The sequence below is a fragment of the Vicugna pacos genome, chromosome 16 (assembly GCF_048564905.1).
Source record: "Vicugna pacos chromosome 16, VicPac4, whole genome shotgun sequence".
In the NCBI taxonomy this organism is placed as follows: domain Eukaryota; kingdom Metazoa; phylum Chordata; class Mammalia; order Artiodactyla; family Camelidae; genus Vicugna; species Vicugna pacos.
The window spans coordinates 45,438,532-45,456,959 of NC_133002.1; the positions used below are offsets into that span (position 1 = coordinate 45,438,532).

Sequence of the window (18,428 nt, forward strand, 5' to 3'; positions counted from 1 at the left end):
CCCAAAGCAAGGCTGGTGTGAGCTGCTGCAGCCAAACCTCCCCATCAACCATGAACGCTTGGTTCTCAGAGCCAGAGGCTGAGGAGAGATCCTTCCAAGTTGCTGACCGCCTCACCTTGTTCTTTGTAGACTTTGTTAGGGAATGAGGACACTCAGGTGAAAAATAGCCCAGGCTGTTAATACCTGCTTGCTCCTCAATAGTATAAAATAGTGGCTTTGGGGAGTTTCTTTCATTGACTTTTTTTGCTGGTCATTGCTCTGGGTGAGGCCTGCCGTGTTCTGTGGCTAATGGGGAGGCAGGATGGGGCAGGGGAACATATACCAGACAGTTGAGCCATGCAGATCTGCTGCACTCAGAGCCTTGCTCCATCACTCACTAGCTGTGGAAGTTGCTTCAACTCACCGAGCCTCAGTTTGCCCATCATTTGCCCAATACGGAGATGCTGTCACCTACTGCTTTTAATGAGGTGGAATGCCTTGGCTTGGGGCGAGGCCCTTGCTCTATTAGGCTCTAAGTTCCTGGGGACAGGAACAGATCACCTCCATCTATGTATCTCCCCTGGGACCTAGCCCTGGGGCATACCCAGGGAACTGTTGATGACTGAATGACTTGTGTCCCACCAGCTGCAGAGCCGAGATGGCTCAGAGTACCTGATCCAGCATGACTCGGAGGCCATCATCAGCACCTGGCACAAGGCCATCGCCCAGAGCATCCAGGAGCTGGTAGGCAGAGCCTGGGGCTGCCAGGGCTGGTAGGGAGGGGATGGTCAGCTATTACACAGGGCAGCCAGGCCCACTGTGGGTGGGGGCCTCCACTCAGGCACTGGGAGTTCCATGGCACCAGTAAGTACCCCTCCCTGCAGATGCAGATGGGCTGCTGAAGAAACAGCCTTCAGTATGTGAAGCCAGCCTCTGTGGTTGGCCCTGCAAGAGGACTCTCCAGGTGGGCATATCTTAGAGGTGTGCCCCATTTCAAGGGAGGCAGGGGAAAAGTAAATACTCTGGTAAACAGCCTCAGACTGGAATGACAAGCTGAAACCAGAAAACATCATTTAAAAGAATTGAATTGAAGAGTCTACCATTTTTTAAGTTCAGTGTATCAGCTGCATAAGTCGTGATGGGGCAGGCCCCCTCTGACAGCTAGCTATTCACCTGGAAACAGCCTAGGGCTTTTCGATCCTTAATTCCCTGTGAGCCAACAGTGGGTGCCCTGTTTGGCTGTATTAATAGAAGTAGGAATCCAGATTCAGGGAGGGGATGCTGGTGAGGTTGTTGGCAGTGCTCTGGCCCCAGCCGGAACTTCAAGTTTGAACTGGGAGCCACATATTGAGGAATACTGACACAGTAGAGTGTGTACAGAGGAGCTAAAGAAAATTATGGGGGAAGGGAGCCAGGAACTGGGAGGTGGGTAGGGGTAGTCAGGATAAGAAAAGGTAGGGGAGAACAGAATGACTGTCTCCAACACCTGAAGGGCTCCACGAAGTTAAAGGAAGTGAACATTCTAGGTTCCCTGGTGGAGGTGAGGGGAGTTAATCTGGTTAAGGAAGCAGTGAACTAACTCTGCCTGGGAATCTCCAGTCCAGGCCTGCTGGGAGGGCACTTCAGGTCCCTCACCCTATCCCAGAAGGACCCTAGCTGGCCCCAGGCTCTCCTCTCTGAACCTGTGTGATTCTAGTCCACAGACCTGCCTCCTGAAGAGGAAAGCGAGAGCAGCAGCGTGGACTTCGGGTCCAGCGAGCGCCTGGGAAGCTGGCGGGAGGATGAGGCAAGGCCCAGTGCAGGTGTGCTGAGGGGTAAGGTGGGTGGAGGGGGATGGTGGGGGCATCCTTTTTTGGGGGGTGGGTGGGGTTAACGACCCAGCTGGGGCTGCTGAGCCAACCCTGGCGCCACCCGCTGACTTAGCCCCCGAATTTCCATGCGGCAGCTGCGCAGGCCCCGGGGCCCGGAGGCCAGGAGGGCGACTTGAGCAAGGTCCGGTACAAGCTCCGCAAGTTCCTGCTGAGGCGGCCCACGCTGCAGTCGCTGAGGGAGAAGGGCTACATCAGAGGTACTGGAGGGGCCCGGAACGCGGGGAGCCGCCGGTGGCCCAGGGGTGAGGCGGCGCTGACGAGCTTCTCCCTCAGACCAGGTGTTCGGCTGTGCGCTGGCCGCGCTGTGTGAGCGTGAGAGGAGCCTGGTGCCTCACTTCGTGCAGCAGTGCATCCGTACCGTCGAGGCCCGGGGTATGTACGCGCACCGGTGGGCTGAGCCAGGCACTCTGGGAGCCTGAAAGCCTCCTTTCAGGACCCCAGATGGAGACCCCCAGATGGTGCAGGGTCGAGGGGGGAAAGAACAGGAGCTCCAAAAGCGATCAGCTTTTGCCCCATCCCACCAAAGCTGGTGTCAGCACTTCCCTCTATTCCAGGGCTCGATATCGACGGTCTGTACCGCATCAGTGGAAACCTGGCCACCATCCAGAAGCTGCGCTATAAGGTGGACCACGGTGAGGCCAGTCCCCTGCCCCTGCCCCAGGCCTGAAGGCATTAAGTGATGGTGACCTCCTCTTCCTCCCTGCACCCTTATGGCAGATGAACGTCTGGACCTGGACGATGGGCGCTGGGAGGACGTCCACGTTATCACTGGGGCCTTGAAGCTCTTCTTTCGAGAGCTGCCGGAGCCCCTGTTCCCCTTCTCACACTTCCGCCAGTTCATCGCTGCCATCAGTGAGTGCCCAGGGGAGGTGGGACAGATGGGGTAGGGGTGGATCTGGGCTGCCTAGGACACTCCCTTGGCCAGGATCCCCTCCAAAATACTGGAAGCCAGCCCTCTCTGTTCCTCTCCCTCTCCTTCCCTTGCCCAGAGCTGCAGGACCAGGCCCAGCGCTACCGCTGTGTGCGTGACCTGGTGCGCACGCTGCCCGCCCCCAACCATGACACACTGCGGCTGCTCTTCCAGCACCTGTGCCGGTGAGGGAGCCTCGTGGGAATGGGGAGGTGCCCCAGCAGGACCCCCACAACTCCCCCCAGCTCTGGGCCCTGATTCCACCCACCCCTACCCCCGCTGCAGGGTGATCGAGCACGGGGAACAGAACCGCATGTCTGTGCAGAGCGTGGCCATAGTGTTTGGGCCCACGCTGCTGCGGCCCGAGACGGAGGAAACCAGCATGCCCATGACCATGGTGTTCCAGAACCAGGTGGTGGAGCTCATCCTGCAGCAGTGCTCAGACATCTTCCCACCACACTGACCAGGGGCCCCCACCCCGACCCCGCTGCTGGTGCTAGGAACCTGGGAGTGGGATGGGCTACAGTGGTCCTGCATACAAGCTGGGTGGCTGGAGGCCATGCGGCTGGACTCTATGTCTGAGAACCTCTGCCTCCTACTCAGTCCACAGGCCAGAGTGAGTTCTGCATCCCTTGGTTCTGAGGGTGTGGTGACCGCTTGAGAGCAGTTCACAAAATGTGATTTTCACCCCCCTGATTGGTCTGTTTAGGGGTTAACTGGGTTCTGTTCTTTATAACAGCATCACCAACTGTGCACATGACAGAATGCGGGGTGGGGGGAGAGTGTTGTCTGGGACCGCCCTTGGTGGAAGGAGGAATTTGACTGAGGGGTTTCCTGACTTCCTCAGGCCTGCATCTGGTTGAGGCCCTCACAGACACCCTGTGGGTTCCCGGCCCTGTGCGTGGCACTGTGTCCATCATGAAGCAGCAATAGACAACTTCCCTGCTGCAGAAACAGGACTGACCCCACCCAGCCTGCTGCAGGCAGCTGAACCTGCCTTTCCCCAGGCTTCCGGGCTGAAGCTCCTGCCTAATAACTAGCTGACTGTGGACCATTTTCACCTACTTTTGTTTGGGGTTCTGGGCCTCTGCCCTCGCTGATCACTTGTGCTCTGTGCAAGGGGTTCTTCCGAGTTACTAAATGTGTACCCTGCACTTGACACTTCACATGCACCATTTCCATTTGCAACCCCATTTTATGGATGAGGAAGCTGAAGTTTCCAGTGGCAAAGTGACTTGTTCAGGATCTGGTGGGTGATTTGACCCTCCTGTGAGGGTGAAATCAGTCCTTTCAGTTACCCCCCAACCCAAGCATGGCCTTATGGGTAAAGCAATGAAACTAACCTGGGAGGATTCTGTCTGGGCCTGGGAGGTCCCTGAAGGCAAAGAGGGAATCTGCCCCAGCTGTCTTTCTGTGAGGGACAGGGAAATAGCACGGGCAGCATCCCCTAGCCCCTCTCAGTTCTCTGGCTGTCAGGTATGCCTGCCCAGTGCCGACCTTGCTATGAAAGCTGGGAGAGGCCTGCAGGGTAGGGGGAAGGAGTGCACGACCTCAGGAAAGGAATTGTGAACCCTGAGGTCATCAGCCCCCACTCCCCTTCAGTTTTGGGGGTCTCAGCCCCCTGCCCCACCTACCCATTCATTTATTCAAAAATAAGAGCTAATATTTATTGACATCTGTGTCATGCCAGGCATTTTACTTGGATAATTTCATTTGTTTCTCTCAGTTGATATTTATTATCTGCTCTTCTGTGCCAGGCACCGTGCCCTGGGACAGGGGTACCTCACACTGCCTCCCTGGTGGAGCTTATGGTCCAGCGGGCAAGGCTAACCTAAGGCCACCCTGACGGCCAGCAGGGCTGGGGCAAGAGTACAAACAGAGGCCTCATACTAGACATCAAAATGGTGTAAAGTTATAAATCAAGCTAACAACTGTTCAATAAAATGTGTTCTATTATCTTACTTCGACAAATACACTTTCATGATGATCTGGAAGGCCAGGTTCTAATGTAAACTTCTTTGACTCTTCCAAATTCCATGCCCAAATGGGTGGCATGAAAAGAGCTGGCTCTGCTCTCAGGCTGCACTCTCCCGCCCCATCTTCTCACTCTCAGAGCCATCCTGTCCTAAGGGGAGGTTCACGTGGACACACGTGAACACTCCAGTCCATGAGTGCAGAACACTGCCCCTTGGCCACCTTTCAGGGTCCACCCTGGAGGGAATAGGCCTGGCATCATTTGGGTAGGGAATTCTGGGGTCCCACATACCAGGAAGGGCCTGGGCTCCAAGAGGGCCCCACAGATCCCTCATCCTGTGGGGAGGGGCATAGACAGAGAAGGTCCAGTGTAGAACTTTCTAAAGTGGGACCTGTGGCAGGGCAGGGACCCCATCACAGGTTTAAGGGTGGAACTAAACAGATACTAAACACCTGACTACTTGGTTAACCATTTGAACAAGAGCTAGGAAAAAGCACAGGGTGCTCTGAAGATGTGTCACTGGGATGTGACTGTCCCCCTGAGATGTCTCTGCAGCAGCCACATTTGAGCCAAGTACTTAAGAATGAAAAGGAATTAACAGGGTGAGGAATTAAGGGAAAGGTGTCTAGTCAGAGAAACAGTATGTGCAGAGGCTCTGAGGCAGGAAGGGTTGTGGGGAGAACAAAACCTGAGAGAAGCCCATCGTAATGAGCCCACAGAGCCAGTGGGCATGGATGTGAGGCGATGCTGGGGAGACTGGCAGGGGAGAAATTGCGCAAGGCCTTGTGGACCACAATGAATGAGGCCTGTGGCAGGACAGCGGGCAGGCGGATCCTTGGCAGGAAGGTCTTGGAAAGTGTTAGCTTGTTTGATCCCCACCCCCTGCCAAGCCTTTGACCCTGCTAAGATCTTAGTGGGTGGCCAATAATGTAGCAGCAGACACAGAAGTCCCAGAGTCATCACATTTTGTCACCAGGAGGAGGTTTAGAAATCACCTACCAACAATGAGCAAAATCCTGGAGAGACAGGTCATAACTCACCTGAGGTCACGTGGCAGGTTGGTGGCAGAGCCTGCCCAGAGCTTCCTTCACACAGTCTGAGGGCCTACTGTGCACCCCACCAGAAGTCTGAGCTCAGCCATAACTCCTCAACAGCAAGCACAGTGTACAGCGAGCACCACAGGTGCACAGTGAATACATTTGGGTGAATGGGTTTTGTCTGGAGACACAAACATACAGAAATAGTATCTGCCCTTTTAAAGTGCCATCTGGTTGTTGGGTAGACATAAAAATAAGTGATGGTAGCAGAGTTGCTAAGGGCTTCTCAAATCTCTGGTCCTCCTGTAGCCAGGCATCTATCCCCGACGCTGCCCTAGAAAAAGCCTCCAGTGCCTGCCCCGTTGCTAAGTCCAGTGGACATGCTAAATCCTCACAGGAGTGGACCATGAGCTCCCTGTCATCCTCCTAAAGGCACACAGTCCTTGGCCCACAGCAACATGGGTCGTTGCCCACCCTGTAAATGGTGCTGCCCCTGGGTTGTGCCTGGCCCACTCCTCACTCCCCTACAACCTCCTGAGCACCCTCAATCACTCCACTCTGGTGACTCAGTGACCAATCTGGCACAACCTCATCCAAAGCTCTGTCACTAGCCTGACCTGTTCTCTTCCAAGTTGCAAGGGCAAGTGTCCACCTGCATGGAAAGCTGCCAGGTACCCCAAGAACAACTTGCCTGCAACAAAGCTGCAACCAGCCCCTCTCCCTACCACAGGGCACAGCATCTCCATGTATCAGAGTTTCCTCCCCCTCGGTACCCAGTTAGCCACCAAGTCTCTCTCATCAACCTCCTAAACGTTCCCCAGTTCTGCATCTCCCACCCCTTCTCTACCTCTCATCTGGATGGGCTCCTCCTCTCCCAGGACTATTTTCCATTTAGCAGCCATCTGACCACAGCTCTTCAGTGTGTGGTCTCCGAGACCCTTCCCAGCCACACCTCCCACCTCTCTGCACAACGGTGTCCATGCCAGTGGATCCTCGCACACTCCAGAACCGTGCCTTTCCCTCTCATCACACTCGCCTCGCTGTGTTGTAATTGTGCTTCCATGTCCCCTCACTTCCCCAATAGGCTACGAACCACCATGTTTTGAAGGTTCATCTGTGTTGTGGCCAATGGTGGTACCTCATCGACTCTTATGGCCAAATAACATTCCACTGTATGGATTTACCACATTAAAAAAATCAGTTTACTAATTGATGGGCATCTAGATTGTTTCCACTTTTTGGCTGTTATAATTAAGGCTGCTATGAACATTCATAAACAAGTTTTTATGTGGACATACTACCTTACCTTCAGCTTCTGTAACAGATTACCATAGACTGGGTAGCTTCAACAACAGAAATTATTTCTCACAGTTCCGAAGACTGGAAGTCTGAGATCAGGATGCCAGCACGCTGGGGTTGGAAACAAGCCTCTCTTCCTGGCTTGCAGATGCTGCCTTCTTGCTGTGTCTACACGAGACAGAGAGAGAAGCTCATCTCTTCCTCCTCTTAGAAGGACACTAATCCCGCCCTCATGACCTCCCCTAAGCCTAATTACCTCCCAAGGCCCCGCCTCCAAAAACCATCACATGGGGGTTAAGGCTTCAATGAATTTGGGAGGGACACAAACACTCAGTCCATACGCATGTGTTTTCACTCTCTTGGGTAGAGAGCTAAGGGGTAGAACTCCTGGCTCATACAGTAACTATGTTTAACTTTTTCAGGAATTGTCAAACTACAGTTTCGGTCAAACACTGGTTTCCTACATTGGCTGCATTGTTGTGCACCCCCACCTGCAACGTGGGATGGTTTCTGTTCCCTACCACCTGCTGCAGCATCTGTTTCAAGCCTTCATTCTCCTCAAATCCCTAGCCCTCCCAGCCACCCCTCCTCCTAACAGGCAACCTCACCACCTCACAGAAGTAATGGAAGCCCCTGAACGTCCCACTGTCAAGAGCTTGGAGCTCCCTCTCTACATCCCCCCTGTCCTCCTTGCCCCTGGTACCTCAGAGGAGACATCTCTCCAGGGTACAGCTCATCTCCTCCCTTTTTTGGGAGAGAACCCACTATCATCGGCCTCTTTTCTCTCTTACTCATTTAGCTGCTGTCTCAGGTTGAATTCCACAGGAAATGGAGAGAAGTGGGTAGGAGGTTTACTGGGGGTGCTCTCAGGACCGACACCTGCGTGGGATGATGCAGGCCCACTCTAGGCCTCAGCTGACCCCATGGGAAATTCTGGGGCCAGGACACACTCAGTGTTGTCCCCCTATTGTGGCAAAGAGCCAAGGCCTGTAAATTGCCTTATCGACCAGTCACTGGATGAAGGCTGACTTGGGCACTTGGAAGGTGGTGGGCAGCCAGGTGCATGAATTTGGCAGAGGCTCTCTGCAGCCCAGGGCTTGCCCTGGAGAGAGGCTCAGGTGAGAGCCGTTAGCTGCCAACCCTCCTGCAGCTGGGGAAATGAGTGTTTCAGCCCTGCAGAGGGCATCTTGGTGGTATCCAGGGCATCCACTACAACATCTAACTGGCTCCTCCCTCTCACCATTTGCCGCCCTTACTCACTCTTCCACCCCCACACACCATCAGACACCTGAACTCTCCCCTAAACTCACCAATGACTTCACACTGATAACTGCTGGGCATCTGGGGGTCTTCATATCAATTTTCCTCTTAGGAGCATCCTGTCCTCCGCTGGCACTCCCTCCTTGGAAACGGTGTCTTCCTCTTGGCTGGCACACTGCCACATTCTCGATTGTCCTCCCACTCTGGCCGCAGCATCTCATCCTCTTCTGCTCAGCCGTAAAGGTCAATGTGCTTGGAGCCAGCCCCCCCCCTTCCCTTTGCAACCCCTCTTTGGATGATACTGTCCACCCAATGGCATCAATAGGACCAGGCCAGACTTCTCAGAGCTCCAGAACCCCCGTGTCCCGCTGACAACCTGATATGTGTCTGGGACAGTCTTCAGCCCAAGATTAGATTCATGAACTTCCCTAAACTGGTCCTCCAGGTTTTACCTGTTTCAGGAAATGGCTCCATTATCCCCCCAGGTGGACAAGCCAGAAACCTGCGAGTGTGGCCTTCTGCCCCCATCTCCCCCAACTCCACCCTCCACACCTGATATGTCCAAGTCCAGTTGGTTCCACCTCTCTGGTCCCACTACTTCTCGCCACCATTAGGGCCCCACTGAGTCTAAGGAGCTGATGTCTCCTACCTGGGCCACTGCAGCAGCCTCCCAGGCCCACCCCCTTCCCACGTTCTCTTTGTCCCCACTCCATCCGTCTTCATTTTAAAATGCAAACCTGATTTGATTATCACCCTGCTTAGAAATCTTTTCACAGTCCTCAGGAAAAGACTGCAAGTTTTAACACGGCCTCCGGGGCTCTGCGTGACTTGGCCTGTCAGCTCCTCAGCTTCCCCTCATGAGGCGGTGCAGCTTCGTGGTATGGAGCACAGGCTCTGAAGCCACACTGCCTGGATTCGCACCCACAGTGCTCCTGATGGGATTCTGGGTAACTGACTCACCCTTCTGTGTCCCAGCTTCTTCATCTGGAAAATGAGGATGGTGATGGCAGTACCAACCTCATATGGCGGTTGCGAGGATTACGTGAGATAATACCTTCAAGAACAGAGTCTGGCCAGAGTAAACACTCAGTAAACCCTTGCTGGGCCCGGTACCTTACCTGCTCTCCTGGTTTCTGCCTTGCCTCTATACTGACCTCCTATCGGTTTCCCAAATGGTTCATGCTCCCTCCTGCCCCAGGACTTTTATGTGTGCTGTGCCTCCCTGCAATTCTCTTCTCCCTTTGCTCAGTCATCTTTTAGCATTCCGCTCAGGTAACCCTTCCTCAGGCAGCTCCTCTGAATGCTCTGCTAGGTCAGCTTTCTTTGTTACAAACCATCAGAGGCCCACGTGTTTCTCTTTTCTCAGCTTGTCGTTTCACAATCATATACAGTGATTATTTATTGCTATCTACCCCCTCCCCATGATACTGTCAGCCGCAGGAGGGTGGACACTCTTGTTGCTCACCTTTGTACGCCTGGCACCTAGCACAGTGCCTGGCACATGACAGGTATTCAATAGATACTTGTTGATGAGCCAGGACATGAAAAGGTAGATATCCAGAGTTCAAGCCCCAGCTCTGCCATTTCCCATCAAGTGATCTTGGCCAAGCTGTGCACCTCCGTGTGCTCATCTGGCCAGTTAGGACTTCCACACTTACCCTAGAGACTTCTTAAGATTATAAAATGAGATGTGTGCAACATGCATGGCTCAGAACCGGCTAGTCTTCATTCCTCAGGCCTGAGGAGAGTCCTGGGTCCTGGGGCAAGACAGCCTATGGGTTGGGGCCAGTGGGAGCCAGATGCAGAGGTATCCTGGAGGAGCCCTGAAGGAGGAGCCTGTGGGCAGCACAGCACAATGGGCTGTGGCTTTTTTGTTTCCCAAAGCCCCAGAGCTCCAACGCTGCTTTTTCTCCTGTTTTGTTTTGTTTGTTTGTTTTTTTGTCTTTAATGGAGGTGCTGGGAATTGAACACAGGACCTCATGCATGCCAAGTAGCTGCTCTACCACTAAGCTATTACTCACCTTCCCTGCAAAGCTGCCTTTTTTGAAGACTGAGCCCCATGAATGTATTTGTGATACCCAGGAGGATACCAGCAGACTACAAAAACATTTTCACAGAGGTTTATTATTGTGTTACACATTTAAGTAGCTTCTATCAATAGATAGCTACACCACTCCTAGGGCTGTATTTTTGTGAAATTTTGTCTAAATGAAATGTCTTACTGAAATAGGACTAAATATTTAGCTGGTGAAAGACTTGCATTTCAGTGGTTAATTAGCATTCTAACATCATATAGAGGAACACTGAAATAATCCCATTTACAGTGACATAGAAAAGTGCTAAGCTTTGATTTTCATACATGACTTTGTCTAGATAGGAAGCTTGATGTGTCTTCAAATGTTTTTAAGTTAAAAATATAACTTATTTCCTGAATACAAAATTTATGTCATTGTTAAAAAAATTTTTAAAGAGAAAGCCTTTTTAAAAAAAATTTTCCCCCTTCACAATGGCACTGGCAATTGAACCCAGGACCTCATGCATGCCAAGCATGTGCTCTACCACTGAGCTATATCCCCACCTCAAGAAAAAATCTTTTTTTCAAGTATCTCTAATTTTTTTTTTAATTGAAGTAGTCAGTTACAATGTGTCAATTTCTGGTGTACAGCACAATGTCCTAGTCATGCATATACATACATATATTCATTTTCATATTCTTTTTCATTAAATGTTATTACAAGATATTGAATATAATTCCCTGTGCTATACAAAATAAATTTTTTTTAATATATAGTGGCTAACATTTGCAAATCTCAAACTCCCAGATTTATCCCTTCCCACCCCCTTTCCCCTGGTAACTATAAGATTGTTTACTATGTCTACGAGTCTTTTTCTGGAAAAACATTTTTAAGAAAAGACAAAAACATTTAAAAAAAATAAAGAGAGAGAGAGACTGAGCCCCAGCAGTGCTAAGGGAAGGGTACTTTGTCCACTTGGGGACCAGAGTATCAGAGGTAGAAGAGCGCCCCCCTCAGGCCAGTATAGGAGGGGACTACTGGGATTAACAAGCGAGTCCCAGCCAGGTATAACTGGGGCTGTGAGGTCCAGCCCCCTGTGCCCTCTAAGAGGGGATACTTGTCTTCCGCTGCCAGCTTCAGAGGAGGGCTTGGTTTATTAAAGGAGTTTCCTAGACTTCATCCTCTTTGGCCAAGCAGGTGCCATAAGGTAGAGATGAACAGGTAGCTGATATGGCAAGGAATTTCTTTTTCTTTTCATAATTTTCATTTTGAAAGAACAGGGTGTTGCATAAACAGTACAAAGAGGTCCCATATACCCATCACCTAGCCTCCCCCAGTGGTGACAGCTTCCATAACTGTAATGTGTTATGAAAACCAGGAAAGTGATTGACATACAATTAACTAGAATACAGACCTCACTCAGTTTCACCATTTGGGGCATGCACTTATCTTTTGGTATGTCTTAGTGTATAATTCCATGACATTTCATCACATGTATGGATTCATTTAACCACCACCACAATCAAGATACAGAGTTTTTCCGTCACCTTAAAAGAAATCCCTTCTGCCTTTTCATAACCACACCTTCCCTCCCCTCCCCTTAATGTCTGGCAACCTTTTCTGTTCTACATCTCTATAATTGTGTCATTTGAGAATGTTATATAATGGAATCATAAAGTATGTAACCTTTTAAGATTGGCTTAAGATTGCACTCAGAATAATGCCCTTAAAATCCATTCAAGTCGTTGCAAGTATCAATAGTTCATTACTTGTTATTGCTGAGCAGTATTTCACAGATACGCTTTTAAAGAGATTCTCTCCACTATGGGTGGAGGAGGGAGGGAGGGAGACCAATTAGGAAGCTGCTGGAGCCCAGGTATAAATATCACAAGCCAGACCTCCATCCTGGTGGCGGGCATCACCTCCTGCCACTGAAACTGGCCCTAGATGTGTTCACGCCACTTGGGTCAAGAGTCAGCTGCAGAGGAGGGATTGGGATTGCTGAAACAGAGCTGGCAGTAGGGGGCACCAGAGGTCTTTTTCCCAAAGGGCGATTCCCAACCTCGAATACAAGGGAGGGTTTGAGGTCGCACTGGGCTGCCGTAGTCATGGGCCAAGAGAATCCTAGAGTCTTGTCCCCCTCCAGCCCCAGCCCCCAAGTTTAGTGCAGCCCTGAGTTCCAAGGCTGGAGGATGAGGCTGATGATGTGTTGTGGGGGAGGTGGCAGTGTAAGCCTGGACCAGGAGGAGGTGCAGAGTGAGAGGGGTCTGGCCCTTAATCAGCCCAAGGCTCCCCCTCAGGGGGTGACTCTAAGCTCAGGCCACCCCACTGGGCCTTGGCACCTCCGCCCCATCCACCCTTCTTCATCCCTGACAGGTGCCCTCAGTTCACCTGCTCTCCCAAGAGAGTGCTCCCAAGACCTCGGAGTGAGCACCCCATATTCTATACCCACCCATCATGCCTTCCTGCAAGATGCCTTCCACACCGGCCCACCCCTTCTCCCAGGGCTCATCCAGAGCACTCCAGGCTGTGTGGGGCCAGTGATTGTGAAGCATGCAGAGTGGGCACTTGCTTACTAACCACTGGGGGCCAGGAGAGAAGCAGCGTTCCCAGGGGGCTTGGTGGAACAGTGGCAGGCACTCTCCTCAAAACCTGCACTGGCCCCATCACCTTCTGAATTCAGCCCACTCTCTCGGCATGACCTTAAGCCCATCCCAGGCTCCTGTCCTCTGGCTTGCTCCACCCCTCTTGCATTTGTGAACGCCAGCTGCCAGAACTCTCCAAACAGCTTTCCATCTCCTCATCCTTGCTCAAGCTGGTCCTTCTCTGTCAGTGTCCTTGCCCCAATTCTCTAGCTCCATGCCCACTCCTCCAGGAAGCACATAGTAGGTTCAAAAAGCATTCCCATCCTCTGTGCTCCCATGACATACATCATTCGTACTTCCATAATAGAATCTTTCTCACGCAGCCTTGCCCAATAATTTGTAGTTTACACACTCGCCTACCCAAGAGACTTCACACTCATCTCAGATTCCCCAGAGTCTGGCATTCAGAAGACACCAGGTAAAGATTGACTGAATCAATGAATGATTGCATCAGTTGACAGATCTTTGAAACCCCCTTCCTGTGACCCACTTCCGCTTTCCTCCCCCTCTGATTACTCCTCCGTGGTTTACTTTGAGGGTGTTTCTTACCCTGCCACCAAATGCTGGCACTCCACTCTCCTCTCTGCATGGTTCACTCAGCCCCTCAGTAAAGCTGACAGCTATAACTGCTGCGTTTACTCTAACAGGCCCCCAATCTATCCCACAGCCTGCAGCCCCGAGCCCCATGCATACCTTGCTTGTCCTCATCTGTCTTTCCCACTATCTATCTTTCCCACAAATGTTAAGCTCTATAGAGCAGAAATCTTCTCTGTCTGATGGACTGTGGTACCCCTGGTACCCATACATGCTCATTGAATATCTGTGAAATGAATGAATGAATGAATGAATGGGAGACTCTCCCTGTGAGGTCCTGCAAACAGTTCAAATTCAGCACATCCCAGACTGATTTCACTACGTTCGCTACCTCCTCCTCCCACTTAGAAATCCCACAGTCTCACCCCAGACATCTCTTATTACTCTCTTAACACATCAGTCAGTACAGATTCTACCTCTTACCTTTCCAATCCCCACACCCACCCCAGTCCCTGGCTTGCCCCTGGTTTAGACCCTTGACATTTACCACCTGGATTTTAACTTCTCCTAACTTGGGTTCCTCATCTCAATTTTTGCTTGTATTCACATTGTCATCTAAATGATCTTTCTAAAACATCAATTTTATTATATCCACCCCTTAGTTAAAGACCTCATTGCATTTCCCAAAATGCAGACCTCACACAGCGGGTGACATAACTATAGGAGTTTCAAGGAAAAAAAGGGTACACTGGGGTGATCATTAACATGGAGCTGCAAAATGAGAATGCTATTTCTTTTCTAATTCTTCCCAGCCTTTTAAAAATATCAAGGAGAAAGTCTCCATGTGGTGCTAGAATGTCTTTAACAACTCTTTTTCACTTGCTAATCTCTTAACAGGATCTAGTCCAGACTATGAGCCACAAGATATTTAGCTAAACTAATAACATTGTCTTACTTTTATTTTACTTATTTTACAGTTACTTACTAGCTATGACATAAGTTATTGGTTTGATTATGGTAATACTGGTCCATGAAATAAATTTATTTGGGAAAAGATACTGCAAATCATATATCCATCAAAGGACTAACATCCAGAGTATATAAAGAACTCTTACTTGTCAATAAGAAAAATCAATAGACGTTAAAAAATCAAATAGAAAAATGAGCAAAATGACTTAAACACATAAAAAGAGGATATGTAAGTGACCAATGAACAGATGAAAAGTGCTCAACTACATCAGTCATCAGAAAAATGTGAATTAAAACCACAACTTGATATCCCTGTACACCCACCAGGACTAAAATGAAAAAGACTTTCAGGATCAAATGTTGGCAAGGCTGTGGAGTAACTGGAACTCTGACTCACTGGGAGCGAGGATGTAATTCACAACAACTACTTTGGGAAACTGGCCATATCCACAGAAACTGGGCATTCCCATACTACCCTCTGACCTAGGAACTCAACTCTTGGGTATAATCCCAACAGATATGAGCACATGTGTTCACCAAGAGTCATGCAGTAGAATGTTCATAGCAACCCTACTCATAATACCCAGAAAACAATCTGTGTCAGCAGTAGAATGGATAAATGCATTCTAGTATATTCACACAATGGAATACTGCGTAAAAGCAAGAATGGATAAATTAAACTGTACATATGCTGAGCCAGATACATAAAAAGAACAATCTTTGTGGGTCCATTTATATGAAGTTCAAAAGCAAACAAAACTAATCTATGCTTTACAACTCAGAGAGTGGTTTTACATGCGAGGCTATCTGGGAGGCAGCACCAGGCCAGCTGCTGAGGGCTCAGATCATCATCATTGACCTGGGGGGGAAATTGCTTTTTTTCAGACGAGTGAAAGTTAATTCATTTGTGTGCTTCTTCATATGAGTTATATGTCAAGAAAAAAATTACTTAAATTTAAGTTTTTAAAAAGTGAAACACTGAAAGACAAGCATTACGAAAATGAAAGTCTGACGACACAGAATGACTCTTGACGACAGAGTACAAATGGCAGGTGTTTGGGGAACTCTGCTCTTCAGAATCAAGTTCAGGTGGCCATCCCCAGCACCTCCAGTTCCTTCAGTCTGGCATCATGTCATAGGGCAGTTCAGCGTAATGGTTAGGAACACAGATTTGGGAATGCAGCAAACATGAATTTGAACCTGAGCTCTGACGCTGGCTGTGGGACTTTGGACAAGTTACCTAGCCTCTCTGAGCATCAGCTTCTTCATCTATGAATCACCTTAGAGGGAGAGGGGCTTGATCAGTGGAACAATGTGGCCCAGGGCTGGGCACACAAGGTGGCCTTGATAAATGGAGCCACACCCGGCTGCCTGATGCTCCCTGAGCAAGCCCTGCTGATTCATACCTTTTTGCACCCCTCAAGCATCTATGCCGGCTGTCGCTCTGAAGTGCCCTTCTACCTGGAGATCACATGCACACCCCTCAGTGCTCAGCTCAAGCACCTCCTATGTGATGCTATGCCCCACAGGAGGCTAGCTCTGCCTCCTCTGCACCATCCTACCCATGAGCACATGCAATTTATAGGCACACCTGCATTTTTTTTTTAATTGACGGTTTGTGGCAACCCTGCATCAAGCAAGCCTACTGGTGCCATTTTTCCAATAAATTTTCATTTCATGTCTATGTCACCTTTTGGTAATTCTCACAATATCCCAAATGTTTTCATTATTATCATATTTTATGGTGATCTTTAATGTTACTATTGCAAAAAGATTACAACTCTGAAGGCTCAGATAATGGTATTTTTAAACAATTAAGTATTTGTATTTTTATTTAATTTTTGACAGTATAGAATGCATTTATTGACATAGAAAAATGCTTACAATGTTTAATCATATAAAAAAGTTTATAAAACAATATATTCAGTATATATTAATAGAAAACTAACTGAAAGACTATGCATCAAATTGTTAGAAATGTTTTATCAGGTTATTTTCATTTGCGAGAAGGAAATATATACTTCTGTTCCTACAAGGAGTATATATTCTTCCTTTTATAATCTGTTACATTGTTGTATACTTTGCATGCAATAAAATTCACTCATTTTAAGTATGAAATTCAATGTTTTCAGAAATGTATACAATCATGTAGACACTAACACCATCAAGATAGAGCACATTTTCATCACCTCCCAAATTTTTCCCTGGCTTAACACCAGCCCCTTCCCCAGGCAACAGCAGATCTGCTCTCTGTCACCGTTTTGCCTTTCCTAGAATCCATGTGCCTGGAATCACACACCAGTAGTCTCTGCGTCTGTTCTTGTCTCACTCATGCAACGTTAACACTTTTGAGATGTGTCTACACTGTTGTTTTCGTAGTGGTTCATTCCTTCTTATTGCCCCATCATAAATCACTGTACGAGTACACTACAACCTGTCTCTTCTTTACCAATTGAAGGACATTTAGCTGTTTCCAGCTAAAGTATTTTTAAATTAAGGTATGTACATTTTGTTTGGACATAATGCTATTGCACATTTAATAGACTACAGTACTGTGTAAACATAACTTTTGTATGCACTGGGAAGACAAAAATTGTGTGTGACTCGTTTTATTGCAATATCTGCTTTACTGCAGTGGTCTGGAACCAAATCTGTAATATCTCCAAGGTGCACCTATATATATGGTTTGTTATTCCTTTAGTAGATGGCACTTGCTTATAGGAGGAGACCCTCAATATGTACTTGCTGACTTAAAGAATGAAGAACTCTTCAAATGATTCTAATTTCTCTGCAGTTTCCTGGGCGAGGGGTCGGGGTGGGGTCTGGTTCCCTTTGCATGCACATAAGAACAGCAGCCACACAACCCCGTGTTAGGGACCTCGTCCACCTCTATGGAGAACTGGCACCACGAGATGCGTTGTGGGTGAGTGGTTATCACCATGACGTCAGCCTCAAAGGTTAGGGATGTCCCCAAGTCATCCCAGTTCCCTATACCACCCTATATGGATAGGTCACCCATGAGAGTGCCTCCAACTTCTACTTAACCTTTTGGTAGCCTAACAGGTTCCCTAAGCCAGGCACTTGCTGACTGAGACAGTGCACTTTATTTTCAACTTTTACAAGTTATTGGGCAGGATGGAGGGAGGAGAGTGGGGCAACACATTCAGATGTGACTTCATATGTGACCAAGGCCATGGCTCCCTTGGTGGTTTTGTAAATCAAGACATATTCCCTTAGTAAGACAAGGGCTAGAGAACCCATGTGAAGCCTGCGCAGCCCTCCAAGATCTGGTGACAATTGTCACACCACTTCATCCCACCAGCCTGTGCCCCTGCCCTCCTAAAGCATGCGGTCACTGACACTGGCCCTGCATCTGCCAGCCTCTCAGCCCAGAACATTGTGCCCCATCTTTCCAGCCTCTGAAATATAACTCAAAAGTACAGTTATCACCAAGCGCCAGCCCCATTGGGAGAAGAGATGGAAAAGACAGGACTCCCAGCCACTCTATTTCCTAAGTGGAGACAGATACAGACAAAAATTCACAGAACAGGGTGGTGACTGCAGTAGTGGCAGGGGCCAGAGAAGAGGCACCAGATTTGGGGAAGGGAGACTAGGGAAAGGGAAGGATTCCTGGAGGAGGTTAATGTTTTGATTGCTGATCAGTTTACTCTCGGTCCCACCCACTAGAATGTAAGCTCCACGAGGGCAGGACCTCACGCTTTGTCCTCAGCTGTTTTTCCAATGCCTGAAAGTCAGGGACATTGACAGGGATAGAGCAGGTGTTCAATGTACATCTGTGAAGGAACTGGGTAAGAGTTGAGCTAAGATTTGAGAGTTGAGTGGAAGTTGGCTGTTCTGAAGGCATTCTAGGAGGGAGGTACTTCGTGAACAAAAGGCTGGAGGTGAGAAATGGCAGGACATGTGAGGAGAATGA

The 18,428-nt window shown here is 49.2% G+C and overlaps 1 protein-coding gene across 8 annotated transcripts in view; it reads left to right on the plus strand.

The window, feature by feature from the left end:
• Window positions 1-4,721, plus strand: part of ARHGAP27 (Rho GTPase activating protein 27) — a 29,935-nt gene extending 25,214 nt beyond the window's left edge. For 6 of the 8 annotated variants that reach the window (XM_072939148.1, XM_072939146.1, XM_072939144.1 and 3 more), the window contains 8 exons: window positions 625-723; window positions 1,676-1,780; window positions 1,918-2,047; window positions 2,124-2,222; window positions 2,405-2,482; window positions 2,568-2,702; window positions 2,840-2,945; window positions 3,046-4,721. In XM_072939148.1, the coding sequence (XP_072795249.1) occupies window positions 625-723; window positions 1,676-1,780; window positions 1,918-2,047; window positions 2,124-2,222; window positions 2,405-2,482; window positions 2,568-2,702; window positions 2,840-2,945; window positions 3,046-3,223 (930 nt within the window). In that variant the 3' untranslated portion in view covers window positions 3,224-4,721. Of the gene's footprint in view, window positions 1-624; window positions 724-1,675; window positions 1,782-1,917; window positions 2,048-2,123; window positions 2,223-2,404; window positions 2,483-2,567; window positions 2,703-2,839; window positions 2,946-3,045 lie in introns of all 8 variants that reach the window. The other 2 variants (XM_072939150.1, XM_072939149.1) reach the window with 2 other exon arrangements.
• Window positions 4,722-18,428: the final 13,707 nt, after the last annotated feature.